Raw genomic sequence first — 19,283 nt, forward strand, 5'->3', positions numbered from 1 at the left:
TTCCAGGGCTTATGAGGCCCTAAGTCAGTGGTTCTCAACCTTGCTAATGCTGCGACCCTTTAAGACAGTTCCTCATTGTTGTGGTGACTCCCAACCATAAAATTATTTTCGTTGCTACTTCATAACTGTAATTTTGCTACTGTTATGAATCGTAATGTAAATATCTGATATGCAGGATGTATTTAGGCGACCCCTGTGAAAGGGTCGTTCGACCCCCAAAGGGGTCGCGACCCACAGGTTGAAAACCGCTGCCCTACGTGATTATTGCCCCCTATCTGCCATCTCTCCGATCTCCTCATCTGCTCTCCACCTTGCTCACTGCTCCAGCTGCATTGGGCTCCTTGTTCCTTAACCATGCTAGGCATGCCCCCACCTCAGGACCTTTGCACATACTGTTGCTTCTGTCTGAAATGCTCTTTTCCCAATATTCATATGTACACATAGGTATGTGGCCTGTGCAGTGACACAGGCCCCTATGTTTTAAAAGGCCTAGTGCTTAGTTTAATGTTCTACCATTGCCATCTTGAAATTCTTAATACATTTGAACGAGCCTCATATTTTCATTTTGCACTGGGCTCACAAATTATGCAGCTGGGTTTGTCAACATGGCTCCCTCCTTTCTCACTTCCTTCGGATCTTTACTCAGGGGTCCTCTTTGCCAAGCGGCCTTTTCTAGCTACCCTGGTTAAAATTGCAGCTCTGGCCCCAGCCCCGCACTCCTTACCCACTTCTTGGCTACAATTTCCTCTGCAGCACATGTCTCCGTCCGTTATACTATAAAGTTTGCCTATTTATTTTGTTTGTCATCTTCCCTCTTTGAAGGCAGGGGTTTTTGACTGTTTTGTTCACTGATGTACCCCCCAGTGCTTAGCACAGTGTCTGGCACAGAGCAATGCTCAATACATATTTGCTGAATGAATCAATGGACGAACATTGTGGTAAAAGAATTGGGAGGTAAAAAGGGAAAACCTGGAGGAAAACCTGGACAACTGTGGTTGGTACAATTGTCCAGGCTACAAATGATGAGCAAGAGACAAGCTCTTGAGCCTCAGTTTCCTCATCTGTACAATGGGTATATTAACACCAACCCAGAATAATTTGTAGATAAATTTAGGTTAAATACAGGCTCCCTTCTTTCCCCTCTTACAGTTAGGACCTCTCAACTTAGCTCATTCTTAGCTATTTTCACCCCCCCATCCCAACCCCCAGACTAGTTCTCAAACCTCATGACATTTTTAATGCCTTTTGATGAGATGTTACTCTGTACCTCATGGGACAATGTTGCCAGACCTGAGATTTGGTATTTGCTTGGCGAGTCTTTCTGTTAGACTTGTAAGCACCTTGACCTTCCTCTCTCCCTCAAATCTTCCCCCAGGTCGCCCTTTCACACAGTGACCTGCAGAGGGCGCTGTCCAAACACGTCCCTCTCCTGCCCAAGGCCTGCCACTGCCATGGTTCATCCAAGAGGCATCAGAGCCAGGCCCCGGGCTAGGCCCTCTCCAGGCTCTTTGTTGATGGAGGAACCTAAGACATAGGATGGGAGAAGTTGAGGAGCTGTGGGACCACCAAGGAGGGGCTCCTGGTCCCCTCCAGCAGTGTTTTCCAGCCACTTTTCCTTTGTGGCACATGCCATGATAGGAAAAAATATTTTTGGCTCATTGGGGTAGACAGACAAAGGGATTCAAACCTGAAGTCAACTGGGCTGGGGACCCCGGGCTGCCCAGGCCGGCCTGACGGAGGGCACATGGATGTTGAAAAGCTCTGCCCACCAGAACAGCCAGAGGGTCCTGCAGCTAGAACGGAGTCACCTCACTCCAAACACCAGCATTCAAAGTAAAGAAATCATTTCTTGTTCAAGAGACTTTTAACCTTAATTATATATGTTAAACTGACAGTGTTATATACTATTTTTTTATTGCAATATTAGAGATTAAAGAGTTTAGCAGGCTAACCTGGGAGCCAAATAATGAATTCATCCTTTATTTGTATGGCACCATTTTGAGTTTTTGGTTTGGTTTTGATTTTGGACCATGTGCTTTTGAAATTAAATGTTTAACCTAAAAACTCTGGGAACCCAACATATTTACCAGTTGGTTCTTGACGCAGTACATCTCTGGACTAATTCTGCATTAGTTTTAAATTTCCCAAACCACATGGTAAATACCTGAGACTAGGACAAACTTGTCTATTCCCCCCCTGCCCCCCTTGCCTATTTCTTTGCATCTCCAGCAGTGGCAATCATTGTGCCTACTGTTCTTAGGGATTTTTGCTGCATTGTCTCATTTCATCTTTTTAAAAAATATATATTTCTTTATTGATTTCAGAGAGGAAGGAAGAGGGAGAGAGAGATAGAAACATCAATGATGAGAGAGGATCATTGATCGACTGCCTCCTGCATGCCCCCTACTGGGGATGGAGGCCGCAACCCAGGCATGTGCCCTTGGCCAGAATCGAGCCTGAGACCCTTCAGTCTGCAGGCCAACGTTCTATCCACTGAACCAAACCAGCTAGGGCATCTCTCATTTCATCTTTATAACAATAAGGTGGGTGCTGTAAGCATCCCCATTTAATAGAGGAACAGCTAAGACTTAGAGAGGCTTGATGACTTCCCAAAGCCACACAGCTGGTAAATGGCAGAGCCAGGGTTTGAATGAGGTCTGTGTGACGCCAGAGTCGCCAGGAAGACACTGGGAGAGGGATGCTGGGATCCGAGTCCCACTGGGTTTCGGGTGCTGTGCTGGGTACCAACAGAGGTTGCAGGGTGAGGGGGCCTGGTCACGAGCTTAGGGCTATGAGCAGGAATCAGACCAGCAAGCAGAGGACTGTAAAACAAGACTAAATAGTAGGTGGGAGAGGGAGGACTGTGGGCCTGAAGGGTGAGCAAGAGGCTGACAAGGGCTCAGAAATCTGCCCTCAGGGCTTCTCTCACTTTAGAGAAGTTGTTTAATCTTTCTTTTGATTTGCTTTCCTCATTTGTAAAATCGGAATATTTTATAACATCTGCGCAAGCTAGCTAATAAGGTTGTGTGGGGCTCCAATGAGATCACGCAGCTTTCCAAGGGGGTGTTGGAGAGTGTGGACCAAGAACACCTGCCGGGCAGCGTTGGCCTAATTAACATCAGGCGCCAGGCACAGAGGAGCCAGGTGGGACCTGGAGCATTTTCCTGATGCAGCAGTGCCGCCTAGTTCCTTAACCTCTGAATGCTGGTCTCAGAATCGGAAAAACAGGGATGATAGTATTATCTGAGATAATATGCCTGGCGCATAGTAGGTGCCCAAGAAATAGGGGTGCTCACTTCTCTCTTCCTTTAGAAGCCAGCCTGGGCAGCCCTCTCAAGGATCACTTTCCTAGGTTCTCCAGGAGGGGGCATCGGGAAGCCATCCTGCTGGCAGGGACTCCAGCCTGGTACTGCAGCTCCCTGGGCAGGCCTGGTTCCAGCCCTGGCTGAGAAGTAGAGTTCAACTGCGCCCCCGCCCCCCCCCCCCCCCAACCAGTTTTCTTCGTCCCCTCTGATTGCACTGGATAAATTCCCCAGAGCTTTGCCCTGGGTGGCCCCACAGGGCTGGGAATCCCTGGCAGGCCGCCCTATGGCAAGCTCTCCTGGAACTTCTGGGAGATGTGGGTGGGGCTTTGTGCATCTGGGAGCTTCTAGAGAGTTTCACCCCCAAGGCTAGGACAAGTCGCCCAGTCCACACCATGTCTAAAATGCAGAACACAGAAGTGGGTACTTATTTGCTTGGTTCTCCCATCAGATGTGAGCTCCATGAGGCAGTGTCTGTGTGACTCCCCTCCCAGTGCGGGGCCCGGGACCTTGCCAGGTGCTCAAGAAATGATCTGTCTGGTGACTGACGGAGTCTCCCCTGTTGTCTACACAGTGAACCCTGAACCCCCAAGGGTAGTGAACCTCTCGGCCCTCTTTGAATGTCTACAGCCCAGCCTGGGAAGCTGGGCCTGGGGAGTGTGAGCTCGGGGACTGGGCTTAGAGGATATGGATCTACTAAGACTTCGAGTATCACTGGGGTCCTGGCATCTCTCCTATGGCTCTCGTGACCTAGAGGAGAAAGCCTCAAACCCTTAGCCTGGCCAGGGAAGCCCTGCACCATATGATGCCCGCTGGCTTCTTCTGTCTCAATACGCAGTGGCCCACCTGCCCCCAACCCAGCCCCATTCGCCACCTCTTTGCCTCTGCTTACCTGCTCGTTTCTCCCAACCCCTTCTCTCCCTCTTCTGAGAAGCCTTCTTAGCCACATCGTCTTGCCTCCATCCCCTGAGGACTGACCACGACCTTGTGGTGCCCCCACCACAGCCCTGCACGTTCCTGCACGAAGCACCTGCTCGCGGTGTATTAGCTACCTGTCTCCCCGCTGGACGGCGAACTTCTCAGGGCAGGAGCCCTAGGCCATTCACACCGCATGGGCACACACAGGGCCTGGCAGGCTATGTGGTGACTGTTTGTAGAGTGAATGAGCGAGGCTTACCCAAAGCCTTCTGCCAACAGGTTCTCCAGCTTGACATAGAGAATTTCCTCCGGGATGTTCTGACAGCCACCACTGGGACAAGGTGTTCCAGCAGCTCTGAGACTCTGGTCTCCATTACCACAGAGCACAGTGGGACCTGTCTTTCCTAAGCACAGCTTTAGGGTGACAGCCCCAGGCTCAGGAAACTTCCATGGCTCCTTGTGTTCTGCGGCATTAAATCTAAGCTTAATTCTCATAGGTTCTCCAAGAAGGCCAGTGTGCCCTCCTAGGCCACCTCACGGCCATGTGTTCCCCACATACTTGTTACTGTCATCAGAACAGGTTCCCCTCGGGCTCAAGACCAGCCGTTGCCCACCTGGGCCCCAGGGCCTTTGCTCGTACTGTCCTCCTTACCAGGAAGCCATCCCCCTTTTCCCTGACTCTCCTGACTGCTACCTCATAAGGACTCCACAACTCAACATCCTGTCTCCCAATGTTCTCTGGTGCGTCAGCCTCTTCGGAACAGGCCGTGAACTCCTTGCACCTCTTCATGCATCTCTGCCTCACTCGGTGCCCAGCAGAGGGCTGACTGTGCGGCAGGCACCCTACCGACGCTGCGGACGGTTGCCTGATGGTGAGAGGGAGGGCCGAGGGTTGGCACCAGGTGTCCCTGCAGCCCAGGTCCAAGGGGGGCCTCACCTCCAATACTCCTCGCTGGGGCTGGTCCTCTGGAGGGTGCGGTTGAGCAGGTGGGAAAGGTTGCTGGGCAGGGCGGCAGGCTGGGAGCCATTGGTGAGGTTGGAGGCGTCCAGCACGCCGGCGCAGTCGGGGGAGTTCCAGGGGTTATTGCAGTAGGTCCAGGGCAGCACGTTTGTCATGGACGAGAAGAAGTAGTAGAAGGCGATGCAGATGACCACGTTGTAGTAGATGCCGATGTACGTAGACACCACCATCATGCCGTAGCCCACACCTGGGGGAGGGCGGGAGAGCAGCGGCCTCACACATCAGCTGGAGGAGGCGAGGTTCATTTTAAAGGGCCGAAGGGGCAGGCTTTCATGGAAGGCCGCAGAAGGGACAGGTCAGGGCCTTGGCAAGGGCAAGCTGGGGGGTGAAGGGGTTTTGTGTATACACGTAAGTAGGAGGGAAGGGTGGAGGCCAAGCAAACATGGATCCCAGCGTGTGTCCATGGCCTTGTCATTGATGTGAGGCATGGGGTCAGCATGAGGGCTCCACAGGGGTTGGCAGTGTTTGTACAGATGGGTGAGGCTGCACAGCCCCCATAGGCCCGTGTGTGTGTGTGTGTGTGTGTGTGTGTGTGTGTGTGTGTGTGTGTACCCAGCCCAGGCCTCACCTTTGAACATGGGGCTGATCCTCCAGACCCCCAAGCAGCCCTGACTTGCAAACTGGCCGAAGGAGAGCTCCATGAAGAAGAGAGGAATCCCGCAGAATATCAGCATGATGAAGTAGGGAAACATGAAGGCGCCTGGCAGGCAGGGAGAGGGCGGCTCAGGGGCAGGCTGGGGGGATCCCTCCCTCTTCCTGCTTGGAACCCAACAGCCGAACCTCTGTAATTGGCTAGGACCCAAGGGGGGTGTGCCTCGCACTGAGCAGGAGCCGGGGTCTGAGGCTACGACCCACGGCCTGTCTTTGATCTGGTCAGAGGCTCCCAGAAAGTCTGCTCTGGGCAGAACCCAAGCCCCAGGGCACCATGTTGAGGTGGGATTGGATGGCTTAGCCAAGCAATTTCATAAACATTCGTTGCTGGGATCCTCAAATGTCCCTGATCTATTTGGGGGAGTGGGGGCGGCTGTTGAAACACGGGATAGAAGACAGGGAACCTCGGGAGATTGGGGTGCTTTCCTCCACCTCTCTACACCTCGAGGGAGCAGGCTGGCAGGGCAGGCCCAGAAGGCAGACTGCCAGGGTCGGGGGGGCCTGGGCCTTAGGTAAAGGGCATCAAAGCCAGAGATGGGGCCGAAGGAGATCAGGGTCGGAGGCCAGCCTGTGGGGAGTGAGGTCTGTACCGGGGGGGCTGGCCTGGGCCCTGGTGAGTGGGCGCTATCCAAGTGGGTGGTCCCTGCCCTGTGCCCACTGGGTACCTCCCCCGTTGCGATAGCAGAGGTATGGGAAGCGCCAGACATTGCCCAGGCCCACGGCATAGCCCACGCTCGTCAGTACAAACTCGATCTGGTTGCCCCAGTTGCCCCGTTTGAGGTTCTGCTCCCTCTTGGTGGCCTCGCTGGGCACAGCACCATTCTGTGGGGACAGGAAAGAAGTTACCATCAGCAAGGCATCTGCTTCCATGCCTGGTCCTCTGCTCCTCCCCCAGCGGGGACACCATGGACCCTCCGAGCTCCCGCCCCCCACACTGGGCTTCGTCTCTGCTGGCAGGAGCCACAGCAGACCTGGCAGAAGCGAGAGCAGGGAGGAGCGGCTGCCAGAGGGCGCCAAGTGGGGCTTCCCTCCCGAGCCCCCGAGCACCCACTCCAGGGCACCATCCCACCTGAGGAGCTGCTGCCAATGACTGCCAGGTGAGACCCTGAGAGCAGCTAGGGCAGGGAGCACCCAGCCCCGGCCCCTCAAGCGTTCCCTTTGCTCCCTGGGTGAGGACCTGGGAGCAGCTGAGCTTCATACCAAGCAGCCAAGTCAGGCTGGGCACAAAGGGGCCTGTGTCCAGACGGCCCCCCCACCCGCCGCCACCACATTGCCAGGCTGAGCACGCTGCCCATGACAGGCGGCCGCAGAGGACGGGATGCTGGACCCCTCCCCCAGCTGAAGTCTTTCCGGGGGGCACTGGGTGGGCTGTGGGGCAGGGAAAGGGGGAAGCAACTGAGCTGGGCCAGAACTGGGAAGGGCATCCTGGGACTCAGGATGGGGGAGCCCAGTGGAGCCATCTCGATTGCCCAGGGCTGGGGAGGGGGCCCTGGGGAAGCTGACCTGAGCTGGGTGGTGCCGGCCAGGGGCTGGGGGAGGAGACCAGAGTTGTAGGCACCACACCAGACACGGAGGACACTCTGCTAGGGGAAACAGAGGGCATGACTCCAGGAAGGGGTCTCTGAGCTGAGAGGGGCCCTGCCGAAGAGGGGGCTGGTCAGGAGGGGCCGAGGAGGCGATTCGCCCCAAGGCAACGCCAGACCTGCCTGGGGAGCTGCAGGCCCGGCTGGGAGGCCGCGCTGATGGCAGCGCCTTTGGGACCTGGGTTGGAAGTGGCTGCGAGTCCCTTTCTAAGGGGGAATGTGCTCTTTCCCAGCCATGCCCCTTCCACCTCCCAGGTGAGCGGGAACCCCAGCCACCCTGAGCCGGAGCCTCGCTCCGAGGGGTCTCACTAAGAGACTTAGGGACCCCATGTGTCACCAGAAAAGCACAGAGACACCTCGTAGAGATGGGCTCTTCTCCGGAGAGACACAGACAGGAGTCCCTGGAGAGCACCCAGGACCAGAGACAGAGCGGCTCGGCCTCTGAGGGAGGACAGGCAGTGACGCTGACCCTCGGCTTGAAAGGGACGCATTCAAGGACAACCGTCCGTTAGCCAGTAAACAAAGAGGCCGGTGCTGGGAAATGCTGGCGGACCCTGACACTGACTGACAATGCAGAGGGAGGAAGGGCTCCAGGGGACTGGGCCTTCGGGACAGGCACTGGGAAGGCAGACCCAGGGGCCCCACGTCCAGCGGAGGCCCCGGCTGCGCACCCCTTGTTCCCGCACCCCTTGCTCCGACCGTGGGCACATGGGGTTCCTCTGGGCTTGCACACCGTGGACACCCTTGTGGAGCAAGTGTCTTGCAGACCTAATGCAGCACTGTCCCCAGCAGACGCTGGCCCGCACACCCCTTGGGAGTTTTGGGGCACAGCCCGAGGAGCTGTGGGGTCTCCTTCAAGAAGCACCCGGAGCAACTTCTGTCAGCCTGCGTTCATTCATTTATTGATTCATTCGTGCAACCACGGAGATTTACTAACACCTGCCGTGTGCCAGGCCCTGCACCAGGCACGAGGCATCAAACAATATGCAGACACCCCACCCACTCATTGCCAGAATCTAGTGAGGAGTCAGCCATCGCTGACATAAATAAACCACATTTTACATGCAACTGCAACCTGACCACCACGGGGCATTTCTCAAGTCGCAGGAGCGTGAAGGAGGACGCGGGTGGGGGTGCGGCCAGGGAAGGCCACCCGAGGCAGAGGCTTGCAGGCCAGTTTGGCTGTGGGAGACGGTGGCTCACAGCCCAAGTGTGCCCGCTGTGACAGGCCCCACAGAATCCTGCCCAAGCCTGTCACCACCTCCCAGAACCTCCTTTGGGACAGGCCTAGCAATACCGCAGGGTCAAGGGGCATTTTTTCAGGGGGTGTGAGGCCTGCTTGGGGTAGTTCATTCATGTCCTGACAAATCTCAGCCAAATAGGCTCCTATACATTGACCTACAGTAACAGTTCCATTCTGTCCAAGGCTCATTTACTTAGGGGCACAATGGGGGATTGTGGCAGCTGCAGAGTAAGTGGGTGGGGTCACAGGGCAGCGGTTACGGCTGCAAAAGAGACAACCGAGTGTCCAGGATGGCCTCATGGGCAAGGTGAGGGTAAGGCCCCTGGCAGACACCAAGGTCCCTAAGGCTTGCGGTTTGAGGCCTCTCTCCTGGCTCCAGCCCCCACAACCAAGTGCTGCAGGAACAGACTTAGATCTCTGCGGTCTGCTCCCGCCCTGGCATGGATGGAGCCCGGAGGGTGGTGATGCTCTCAGCCACGCGCCACAGGCGGCCGCTTGACTGAGCCCTCGAGAGCCAGCGTGCTCCGTTAATGAGCAGCACATAACTGATCATGCGCTAACCAGGCTGCCACACTGGGTGGCCGGAGCCCCCAGGACAGGGGCCTGGAACGAGGGGGGGGAGGTTGGAGGGGAGGAGCTGGGGCTTGCACGCTGGTGGGAAGTTACCCACAGCATTAGGGGTCAGCTGTGCAGAAGGAGCTGGAGGTCAGGGAAATGACACACAGCAGGTGGTGCCAGCAGCTCCCAGCAGAGGCAGCACCCATGTCCCGGGGGGGCATTCCCTGGCCCTGGAGCTCGGCACTGTGTGTCCCCCTCCCCCCACCCCCGTGGGAGCCTTGCCCACAGCCAGGCCCCTGACTTCAGTTCCAGCACAGGCCACCTGGAGTGGTCGGGTGTCTTGGCTGGTGAGGGCTCAGTCCTCAGCGGAGGACACAGCTAGCCGACCCTTGTCCAAGAACACAGAGGAGGAGACCTCTAAATCGCACTGGGTGGGGATAGGTGGTTCCCGGAAGTCTAGTTCCCTTCCTTCTCCAGCCCCCCTCTGGGGACTTCCTGCTACTTCCTTCCTGGGCAGTGAGGTCCCTGCCTGGGGAGCCTTTTTCAAGGCCACATAGTTTTTTGTGCCTTGTATGATCTTCCCTAAACGAAGCCTCTCACTTTTTGGACCTGCTGGGTGGACGGCTGTATCACTGATATTACTAATAACTGGCGCTGCCGTGGTCCCCCACCCTGAAGTTGCCCACGAAAGAACCCCTTTGTGCTCACGGTGTGACCCAGACTGATGGCCCGGCTGCCTGACCGAGCTCAGCCCCAACTGGCCGGGCTCCAGGCCTCTCCTGCCCGTCACCGTCTCCCACTGTCTGCCCCTCACTGCTCTCCCTTCCTCACACCTTGGAAGTGAATTAAACCATAGTGGCCGGGGGCCTTCTGGGCGGGCCCCTCCCCCCCAGACTCCCTGGACAGCCCCTGCCACCCTCCCCGACCCCCCCCCCATTGGCCTGGTGGGTGGTCTCCAGGATGGGGACTACCTTGCCTTGTAGGCGGGCTGCCCCGGGCCAGGCAGGAGGCAGGCTTTGGAGCTCTCTTTCTAACGTGACCGTCAGATGCCCCCTCCCCAGAGACACCGGCACTGAGGCAGCAGTGTCCTCCCTGCACAGGACTTGTGACCTATCTTGGGTCAACGGCCCCCCACGCCCAGCAGTCACTTACGTAAGTCCTTCACATAGCCCTCTGCCCGGCTGACTCCCTGCTCTAGATGAGCCTCTGGGATTAAGGCTGTTCAGCTTTGAGGGCAGAATCCGGGTCTCCCACTGTGCCCTGGGCTCGGCAGGGCCCGACCCTGCACTGGGGGTTAGAACCTGGCGTTCTGAAGCCGGCTCCCCCAGTGACCCTGGGCAGGGCAGCTCCACTCTCAGCATCTCAGCAGCCTTACCTATGAAATCACAGGAGAGACTAGACAACCTCAGCAGACCTAGCACTGCGCAGTTCTGCCTTGCCTGGAATTTTGCTATTTCTGACTCTCTCCTGTGTTTTCCATTAGTTCCCACTAGCTTTCTAGACTTAAAAAAATGTTATTGCTTTTCTTTCAGATCATAAAAGCATTATAAGCTTAACACACACACACACACACACACACACACACAGTTAGAAACTACAGGAAAGTGTGAAAGGGGAAACAAAGCTACAAAGGCTGCCCTCAGAGGTGACCACCCCACAGGATGGACCCCTCCTCTCTCCATGCACGACTCAGAGAACCCAGGTTTCCTGCGTGGGCTCCCGACTCCCGCCCCCGGGATCCGTGCCCCTGGGTATTTTTGTGAATTGTGAGCTCCCCCTCCTGCTCTCGGAAGACGCAGGAATCCTGGAGTGGCCTGGCTGGGCGGGCCCCCTGGGACCCTGAAGGCTGCTTGTTTGGGACTCTGCAGACCCAGGGTTTGCTCATGGGACGTAGTCCATCCAAGACAAACTTTACGGAGGAGAACGGGCAAGACCTCACATCCCAGACTGACTGTGAGCCAAATCCAGATCACTGGCAACTTTCTCCGAGCCCCAGGGGGAAATTGAAGCAGAATAGCCATTATGGTAAATTGCGGCGGCCTCAGAAGAGCCTGCGACCTCCTGACACCCCTCGCTTCTTGCTCCCCAAGTTCTCTCCCATCGGTCCAGGGCCTGGCTGGCCCTCAGGTAGCACCTGTCCTGCAGGGACAGGGCCTTCCAGCCTCTCGTACCCAAGCATGGGAGAGTCAGGGCCGCAGCCAGAGGAGCAGGAAGGATCATGGGAAAATCTACCTGAGGCCAATCAGGGCACAGGGGCGATTAGTGCCTCGTTCCTCAAGGAAAGCCTCAGGGTAATCTCTAGGCACCCCCCCTACCCCCTGCCAGAGTCCAGGCCTCATACAGCAGGTGAGAGGGCAAGGACATGTCTTGTGCTATTTCATCCCAGGGCCGTGATGGGCAGAGAGCGGCCTGCCAGTTTGGGGAGCAGCAGATGGAAGACACACTCTCAGTCATGCCAGGGTCTGCTCCAGGCCTTGGGGAGCAGGAACGGGGGCATGGGGTGGGCCCTACCTCTGCCCTAGAGAAGCCAGGCAGCCTGCTCCAGGCGGGGGCAGCTGTGGGCAGTCTCTACCCCAGTTGGTTGGCAGTGGGCTGGCATGTGGAAGTGGCCTTGGTGTTTGACCCTGGTAGTCCTGGGGTTTGAGGGCAGCTCTGCATAATGCTTCTCCCCAAACTGACCCACACCTCTCCAGAGGACATTCCTTCTCTTGCCTCCTGAAGGTCAAGTTAGGATGCCCTACAGGATGGCGGGTGGCTTTCCTGGTCCCCTTATCCTCGCTGCCATCAGCCCCATTGTGCCTGACAGCCCTGCCCATCCCTAACTTCCAGGGATGCGGGCCTGCCAGCACCCACCCTACCGGGCACTAGTGAACACTCCATAGGGTCTCACCTTCCAGCTGAGTTTCACCCTGTCCCCTTCCCCCACCCTCACCACCGAGTCCATGTACCATGTCCCCTGCCCCCTCACCCCCGCTCCCCATAGGAGTAACTGCCGTGGCAGACAATGGGGCTGTATTGATTAGTACAATTCCTGGGCACCTCCGGTCCGTCTCCCCGGGAGCTTGGACAATGCAGCTTTGATACACAGAGCAGATTCTCAGCAGGTCCTTGGGCTGGGGGAGCCCTCACACCCCCACGGGCCTCCCCCCCGTGTCCCCACCACACAGCTAACTCTTCCTGCACTCCTTTGCACAGTTGCAACTTTCTGGGTCACTTTGGCTGGTGTCTGTCTCGCCCGCTGGCTGTGCCTGCCCCTCCCTGGCACAGATCACTCAGCCCCTCTCCCCACCCCCAGTCCAGCCTCCCAGACTGCCTGGCACCAGGGCTCGACCTTCTGGAAGGTGACTGACCTGTTCTGGGGAGGAGGGGGCCACAGGTCCATGAGCCGCGGCCATCCCGGGTGAGCACTCGGAGAGGAGCACGCGTGTCTCCACCGCTCATTCACACCTCTGCCAGCTCCGGGCGACACTGCGCATCCCCTGCCTCTCCCACTGCTGGCTGGGCAGCAGCAATTACTTTCACCTCATCTCCTCCCGGAGCTCGGCCTACCCCTCCCCTGGCCCTCCCCCTCCGGCCAGTCCCCATGCAGCCCAGCGAGGGTGCTCCAGAGCTAGAGTGAGGCATGGGGCTTGTTGTGTTTTTCTCTTGTTCCCAGCAAGTTATTGGAACAAAACACACACACACACACTCTCTCTCTCTCACAACCACAGAGTGAGGCAGAGCGAGCTCGGGAGAGAGTGAGAGGGCGGCGCACTTCTCGCCGAGAGCTGGGCCTTGGTGCTCCTGGCATTTGGTGGGCTCCCGGTAGGGTGGTCAGGTGCATCCAAAGCATCTCAGACCTCTTAGAGTGGTGGGGGCTAGGGCTGCTAGGCCCTGGGGGCTGTCTCCCTGCCCCAGACTTGGGGGTTCCCAACTAGCCGAGATGCTAAGGCATCCTTGTAGCAGAATGTGCCTGACGGTGGGAACTGTGCTTTCACCTGTCCGAGGGAAGATGGCCTTGGCTAGGAGGGGGGTCCACACAGACTCCAGACAAAGGGGGCTGTGGAATAAGGACCCTTGGGGATTTGTTCTGGGCTGCCCAGGACCAAGGTGCTGCTCTGAGTGCGTGCTGCGTGGGCGGGCAGAGTCCAGCAGGTGTCGCTGTGACTGGGGTGGGATGTGCCTCAGATGCTCTTCTCTGAGGCCACAGTCGCTGGTCAGTCTCCAACTGATGGTGAGCACCACAGGCCAGGGGCCAGGAAGGTGCGCCTGAGAGCTCTGGTCCTGGGAAGGCGTAGCTCTTGGACATTCATCGCCTGGCAGAGGGCCTGGCCCATGGTCGGATCTTAGGAAACATTCGTCAAGTGGAAGCATGAATGAATTCTGATGTAAGGAACAGCCTTCCTGTGAGTTTGGTGAGTGCAGTTGACTCCAAAGGGAGCGATGGCACGATGACACTGAAATAAAAACGGCACAGCTGCCCTGGCCGGTGTGGCAATTGGTTGAGCACCATCCCATGCACCTAGAGTTTGCCGGTTCGATTCCGGTCAGGGCTCATGCCCAGTGGGGGGCATGCAGGAAGGAGGCAGCTGATCAATGTTTCTCTCACTCTCTCAAAACCAATAAACACGTATTTATTAAAAAAAAAAAAAAAAAAAAAAAAAAGGAGATACAGGCTTTAGGGTCATATAGGCCTGGGTTCCAAGCCCAGCTCTGCCAGTTTCTCACCAACATGTGGTCACTTAACGTCTGGTCTTAGTTTCCTCATTGTAAAATGAGGATAATATCCACTCACTATGGAAGCTAGTGAGCAGTAGTAATAATAGTAACAGACAATGCATACTAAGTGCTTACTATGAGCACTGTCCTAAACACTATATACATATCAACTCATTTAATCCTCCCAACAACCCCTTGAGGTAGGTACATTTTAATCCCCAGTTTGGGGGGGAAAGACGTTGACCGGCTTTGGCTCAAGCAAGTATTCTAAGAATGGCCTCAGGCCCCACGGACTCAGCCACTCACTGGGCCAGCCTCATGCAGCCAGGTCCCCAGACATGCTCCGCTGACCTCCAGGAAGGCCCAGTCACCCATGATGCCCAAATGCTCACTTCCACCCAGGGTGGGCTCTGGGCTCTAGCTGCCCTGGCCTGGGCTGGGTGCCCGGAACAGGCAGCCCTGGCTGGATGGCTTTCTCTGGCTCTGGCCATGGGGACAGGAGGCGGCAGCAGCCCAGCTGGGCCCTGGCCGTAATGAGGCCTCATTAGTGGGATCCAGCTGCTCCAGCCCCACTTAGGGAGGCCAGCTCCCCAACCCCCACCTCTGACTTTTCTTAATAAGAGTGGGCAGGCTTCCAGAGGGGCAAGGAGTCTAGGGGCTTTGTTGTGTCCTGTTGAGTCTGAGGGAAGGTGCTGCCGAGTTAGGACTGAGAAGCGCTGGGCATGGGAGGAGAGCTTCAAGGAAGCTGTATGAGGGGAAGGAGAGCACAGGACTGGCAGGTGGGTTTCAGGGCAGGTGGGGAGGGGAAGGGAGGGCAGGGTCCTAGGTCCAGAGAGGAAGCTTGAGGAAGGATAGGCCTTATCCTTTGGGTCTAGATGGTGTTCATTTCACTGGGGAGAGGATAGTTGCACATCTAGGATCATCTAGTTGGACGTCTAGGCTGTCCTGGCTAGGAGAGCACCTCCTGTGCCAGGCCTTATATAAAGAAAGCACCCACTATGGGCCAGGACCTGTGTTAGCAGAGTGCTCACTATGAGCCAAGTCCAATAATGGAAGAATACACAGTATGCCAGGTCTGCGCTAGGAAAGCACTCACTGTGTGCCAGGACCTGTGTTGAGAGAGTGCCCACTGTGTGCCAAGTCCAATACTGCCAAGTCCCATTGTGTGCCAGAGTGCATTCACCATGTATCAGCCCCAAGCCAGTGAGCCCCTGTGGTATGCTAAGTCCTGCACTGGGTGAGTGCCCCATATGTGCCAAATTCTGTCAGGTGATGACCCAATGTATGCTTGGCCCTGAGTAGGGTGAGCACCCACTATGTGCCTGGCACTGTGCTAGATGAGTGCCTACTGTGTGATAGGCTCTGACTAAGGAAGGGGCCAATGTGTGCCAAATCAGTACTAGCTGAGCACTTGCCACATGCTGGGACTTGTGCTAGGTGAGTGCTTAGTAGGCAACAGCCTTCTACCAAGGGAGTGCCCAAGCCTATGCTAGCTGAGCACTTGCCACATGCCGGGACTTGGGCTGGGTGAGTGTGCACTGTGCGCCAGGCCCTGGGATGGATACTGCAGACAAGAGGTATCCAAACCCTCATGTCAAAGCAGAACAGGGTGGAGCTGACCCAGGCAAGCTGTGGTGCTTGCAAGGCCTTCTGGGAGAATTTAGATGCTCTGGCATCTAGGGCCCTGGCGCGGGTGACTCTGCTCTTATTTGTCCCAGTACAGAAGCAACCAGTGAGTTCTGGGGAGAGACCAAAGAGGCTCCCCAAGGTCTCTGCTGCCCAAGACACTGTATGAACCGGGGAGGGCCTGGGGCCACCAACTTGTGTACTTGGTGCGAGGCAGCAGGGTTAAAGCTGACCTGGGGGGCTCTTCTGTCCTGGCCTTCGCCCCTCCAGCTCTGTCCTCTGAGCCCCAGTCAGCACCCCACCACCACGTGTACAGAGGCATGAGGTCTCTATGAGGTCTCCATGGAAGGACCGCCCCATCCACCACCCCCCCAGTGCCCCTAAGCACCCCAGCTGCTCCCAGGCTTGGAGGCACCCTGGCCAGCTGGGTTCTTGCATGGCCCTGTCCTAGGAGCTGCTGAGGCGTGAGGGAGGCAGCTGAGCTGGCCTGGCAGAGACCATCTGGGCTGGGAGTGGGGGCTGGGACACGTGCAGCAGGCATGTGGGCCTGGGCACGTGTTAGGAAGCAGCTTGCTCCTCCATGGGGCACCTGCCACATGAAGAGCCAGGCAGAAGCTCCAAGGATGACACAGGATGTCTGTGGACACTGAAGAGACCCAGTGGTCCCATGTCCTCACACCCAAACCTAGAGCAAAAGGGGCTGGAGCCCTGGACGGTTTGGCTCAGTGGATAGAGCATCAGCCTGCAGACTGAAGGGTCCTGGGTTCCATTATGATCAAGGGCATCGACCTCGTACCTCGGTTGCAGGCTTGATCCCCAGCCCTGGTCAGGGCGTGTGTGGGAGGCAACCAATTGATGTGTCTCTCTCACATCGATGTTTCTCTCTCTCGGTCTCTCCCCCTCCCTTCCACTCTCTCTAAAAATCAAAGGAAAAATATCCTCAGATTACCACCGCCACCACCAACCACAAAAGACAAAAAAGTGGATGGAAATGAGGACACCTCCTCACGGGGAGGCCCACTCCCTGTGTACCAGGCCACAGATGACAGCAGAAACCACTGACCAGGACGGCCCTCAGCGCCCTGAGTCCTGCCCCACCATGACATCCAGAGAAGGGGCAGGTCTGAAAGGCGCATCCTTAGCCATGTGTCCTTAGGGGAACCAGCACCTAGTAAAGTGCTGCTCAGCTCCCTCGGCTAGCTAGCAGAGGTGGCGCCACTCAGAGGCTGATTCTAGAGAGAGGCACTGCTTGGAGGAGGCCTCAGTTCCAAACCAGGGCCCGAGAATAGACAAATAGTGTAGCCCAAGGTCACCAGCAGAACTGAAAAAGAGGCAAGAATAGAATTTCAGCAACCACAGGGGTGCCCAGGGGACATATGCTATGAGCCTGAAACGAAGCAGCAGCGGGCAGAAGTCAGAGGGCGGAGGGCACGAGGAAACCGAGCCCCAGCTATCTTTAGGCACATCCTGGTGCTGGGAACGGAGTCCCAAAGCAGCATTCCCTTCCACAGGCAGGCTGGCCTGCAGCCCCGGGAAGCTCAGCTCTGGCAAGGGCTCTGGGACATTGTGATTCGTGCTCCCTACGGCCCATGGTGGGTCCCACATCTCTCCTGCCTGATTGCCTCAGTCCTCCCAGGGTCACTCCCGAGAAAGAAGGGCAGCCAGGGAGTACACAGAGGGCTTCTTAGGTTTCACGGGGCTCAGAATCTCCAAGTTCCTAGACAGGCCCATGGCAATTCCCAGACTTCTCTGGGAAAGTGGAGGCCTTTCTTGGTTCTGTCACAAAACCCACCCCTAGCAAGTGTCCAGGTAGGAGGCCTCCACCTCAGCCCACTGCTGAGCACCCGGAGTTCAGGGGAGCTCAGAGATACTTTCAGAAGCTTGGTTCATTCAGACTTGTTCCAACCAGGAGGGAGCTAGACCAGAGTGGGCCTGAGGGGCAGGATGGAGGGCCCTGAGCCTGGGGCAGGACCACTGTAGATGGAAAAGGGGCCACATAGGAAACCTGACAAGCACAGGGGAGGCCTGAAAGTAACCATGGAAGCATGGTCTGCACATAAACATTTCTAACTAGCCCTGGCTGGTTTGGCTCAGTGGATAGCGCGTCGGCCTGCGGGCTGACGGGTCCTGGGTTCTATTCCAGTCAAGGGCATATGCCCGGGTTGCAGGCTCGATCCCATGTGGAGCATGCAGGAGGCAGCCAATCGGTGATTCTTTCTCATCATTGATGTTTCTATCTCTCTCTCCCTCTCTGAAATCAGTAAAAATATATGTTTTTTTAAAATTCCTAACTAAAAGCTTCCTTTGTGGTAAGCAGTTAGATAGACATGAAGTGAGCAAGAATGATGGGCCAGATTACAAAAGGTCACGGGGGGGGGGGGGGGGGCGGGGAGCTTGGGATGCGTAGCAGAGGACAATTGTAGGGTGAGACCTCACCACCGAGGTGACCTTTCCTCCCTAGAGATAGCATCTAGGCCTCGGGTGTATTTCAGCTCCAGGTCCAGGAAAGCAACGAAACCAGACAAGCAATGCCAAGGCTGACCTCAGGACCACCTGCACTGGGTAATGACCCCCTGCTCTGGCGCTCACCAATCATCCGTGGAGACCCAGACCCTGAAAGGACACACCTGGAAAGCTGCTGAATATTCTATTGAGGTCTTCCCCTGGGACCTCCCCTCCCCTCTCCTCCCTTAAAACCCCGAAGACAGAGGACCCAGTGGCTCTCCCTCCCAGGAGCAAGCCTACACCTTGCCTCCTCCCCACCCCAGGTGCATTGCCATTACCTTCCTCACTTTCCTCAGCCCATTTCTTCTGTGAATTACTTCTTCTACCTCTGATTTTATAAATAAAAATGCTCTCGTATAGTCTGAGTCTTGGGTCTGAATTCTTTCCTCTCCAGAACTCAAGTACTGAGGTTGCTGAACCCAGGTCCAATCTGACTCCACTGGTCTAGCACCTGGTGCCCGCACACCTTGACAAAGGTGAATCTTGACCTTAAGTGAGCCTGTCCATTGTCTTTTTGTGACTAAGCTAACATACCTTTGAAATGTCAGAGTCACCCCCTTTCCCGGGCCCCTCAGGGTACAACCACCCACACCAGAGCACAAGACCACAGATTCCCAAACACCATCTCTGTAAATGTTAATGGTTAACTATCCTGTGCCCAACTCTGTTTTACTCTTTATCCCTCCTGCTTTGCTTCTCCAGCCTCCCTAATCTATCACCAAGGAATTTCATGTACCCCCCTTTCATCACCGCCTTTGGTTATAATGTATAAAATAAGCTGCAAAACTGCTATTCTCCAGAATATTTTTTCCACCCATTGAGGTTTCTCTTCCCAGCAATTTTTGTCAGTTTGGCCCAAATCTATAATAATAAAAGCGTAATATGCTAATTAGACCGGACATCCTTCCGGAAGCAGCCAGGGCGGTGGGGGAAGCCCGGGTCCTGGGTGCCAGAGGGAAGCCGGTGCCGGCAGCCGGGGGAAGGGAGGCCTACTCTTGCACGAATTTCGTGCATCGGGCCTCTAGTAAACTCAACAATTATCTACAGGTCTGGATGTTTCTTAGGACACCACCTAGCCATTCCTTTGGACCAGATTGGTTGACGCCCAGAAATCTTTGGTGACAGATGGCTTGTTTTGGGAAGGCTCAGCACAGACCCTCGGGCTATCAATACTCAAC

At 56.3% G+C, this 19,283-nt stretch overlaps 1 protein-coding gene and 1 long non-coding RNA gene across 5 annotated transcripts in view; one reads left to right on the plus strand and one right to left on the minus strand.

The window, feature by feature from the left end:
• Window positions 1–19,283, minus strand: part of SLC6A9 (solute carrier family 6 member 9) — a 34,619-nt gene that overhangs the window by 8,409 nt on the left and 6,927 nt on the right. For 3 of the 4 annotated variants that reach the window (XM_059689875.1, XM_059689878.1, XM_059689877.1), the window contains 3 exons: window positions 6,558–6,714; window positions 5,810–5,941; window positions 5,158–5,428 (listed from right to left, as the gene is read on the minus strand). In XM_059689875.1, the coding sequence (XP_059545858.1) occupies window positions 5,158–5,428; window positions 5,810–5,941; window positions 6,558–6,714 (560 nt within the window). The remainder of the gene's footprint in view (window positions 1–5,157; window positions 5,429–5,809; window positions 5,942–6,557; window positions 6,715–19,283) is intronic. The other variant, XM_059689879.1, reaches the window with a different exon arrangement.
• Window positions 107–19,283, plus strand: part of LOC132231195 (uncharacterized) — a 75,126-nt gene continuing 55,949 nt past the window's right edge. The window contains exon 1 of the long non-coding RNA XR_009452002.1: window positions 107–257. This is a non-coding gene — a long non-coding RNA (uncharacterized LOC132231195). The remainder of the gene's footprint in view (window positions 258–19,283) is intronic.

This window comes from Myotis daubentonii, chromosome 3 (assembly GCF_963259705.1).
Source record: "Myotis daubentonii chromosome 3, mMyoDau2.1, whole genome shotgun sequence".
NCBI lineage: Eukaryota > Metazoa > Chordata > Mammalia > Chiroptera > Vespertilionidae > Myotis > Myotis daubentonii.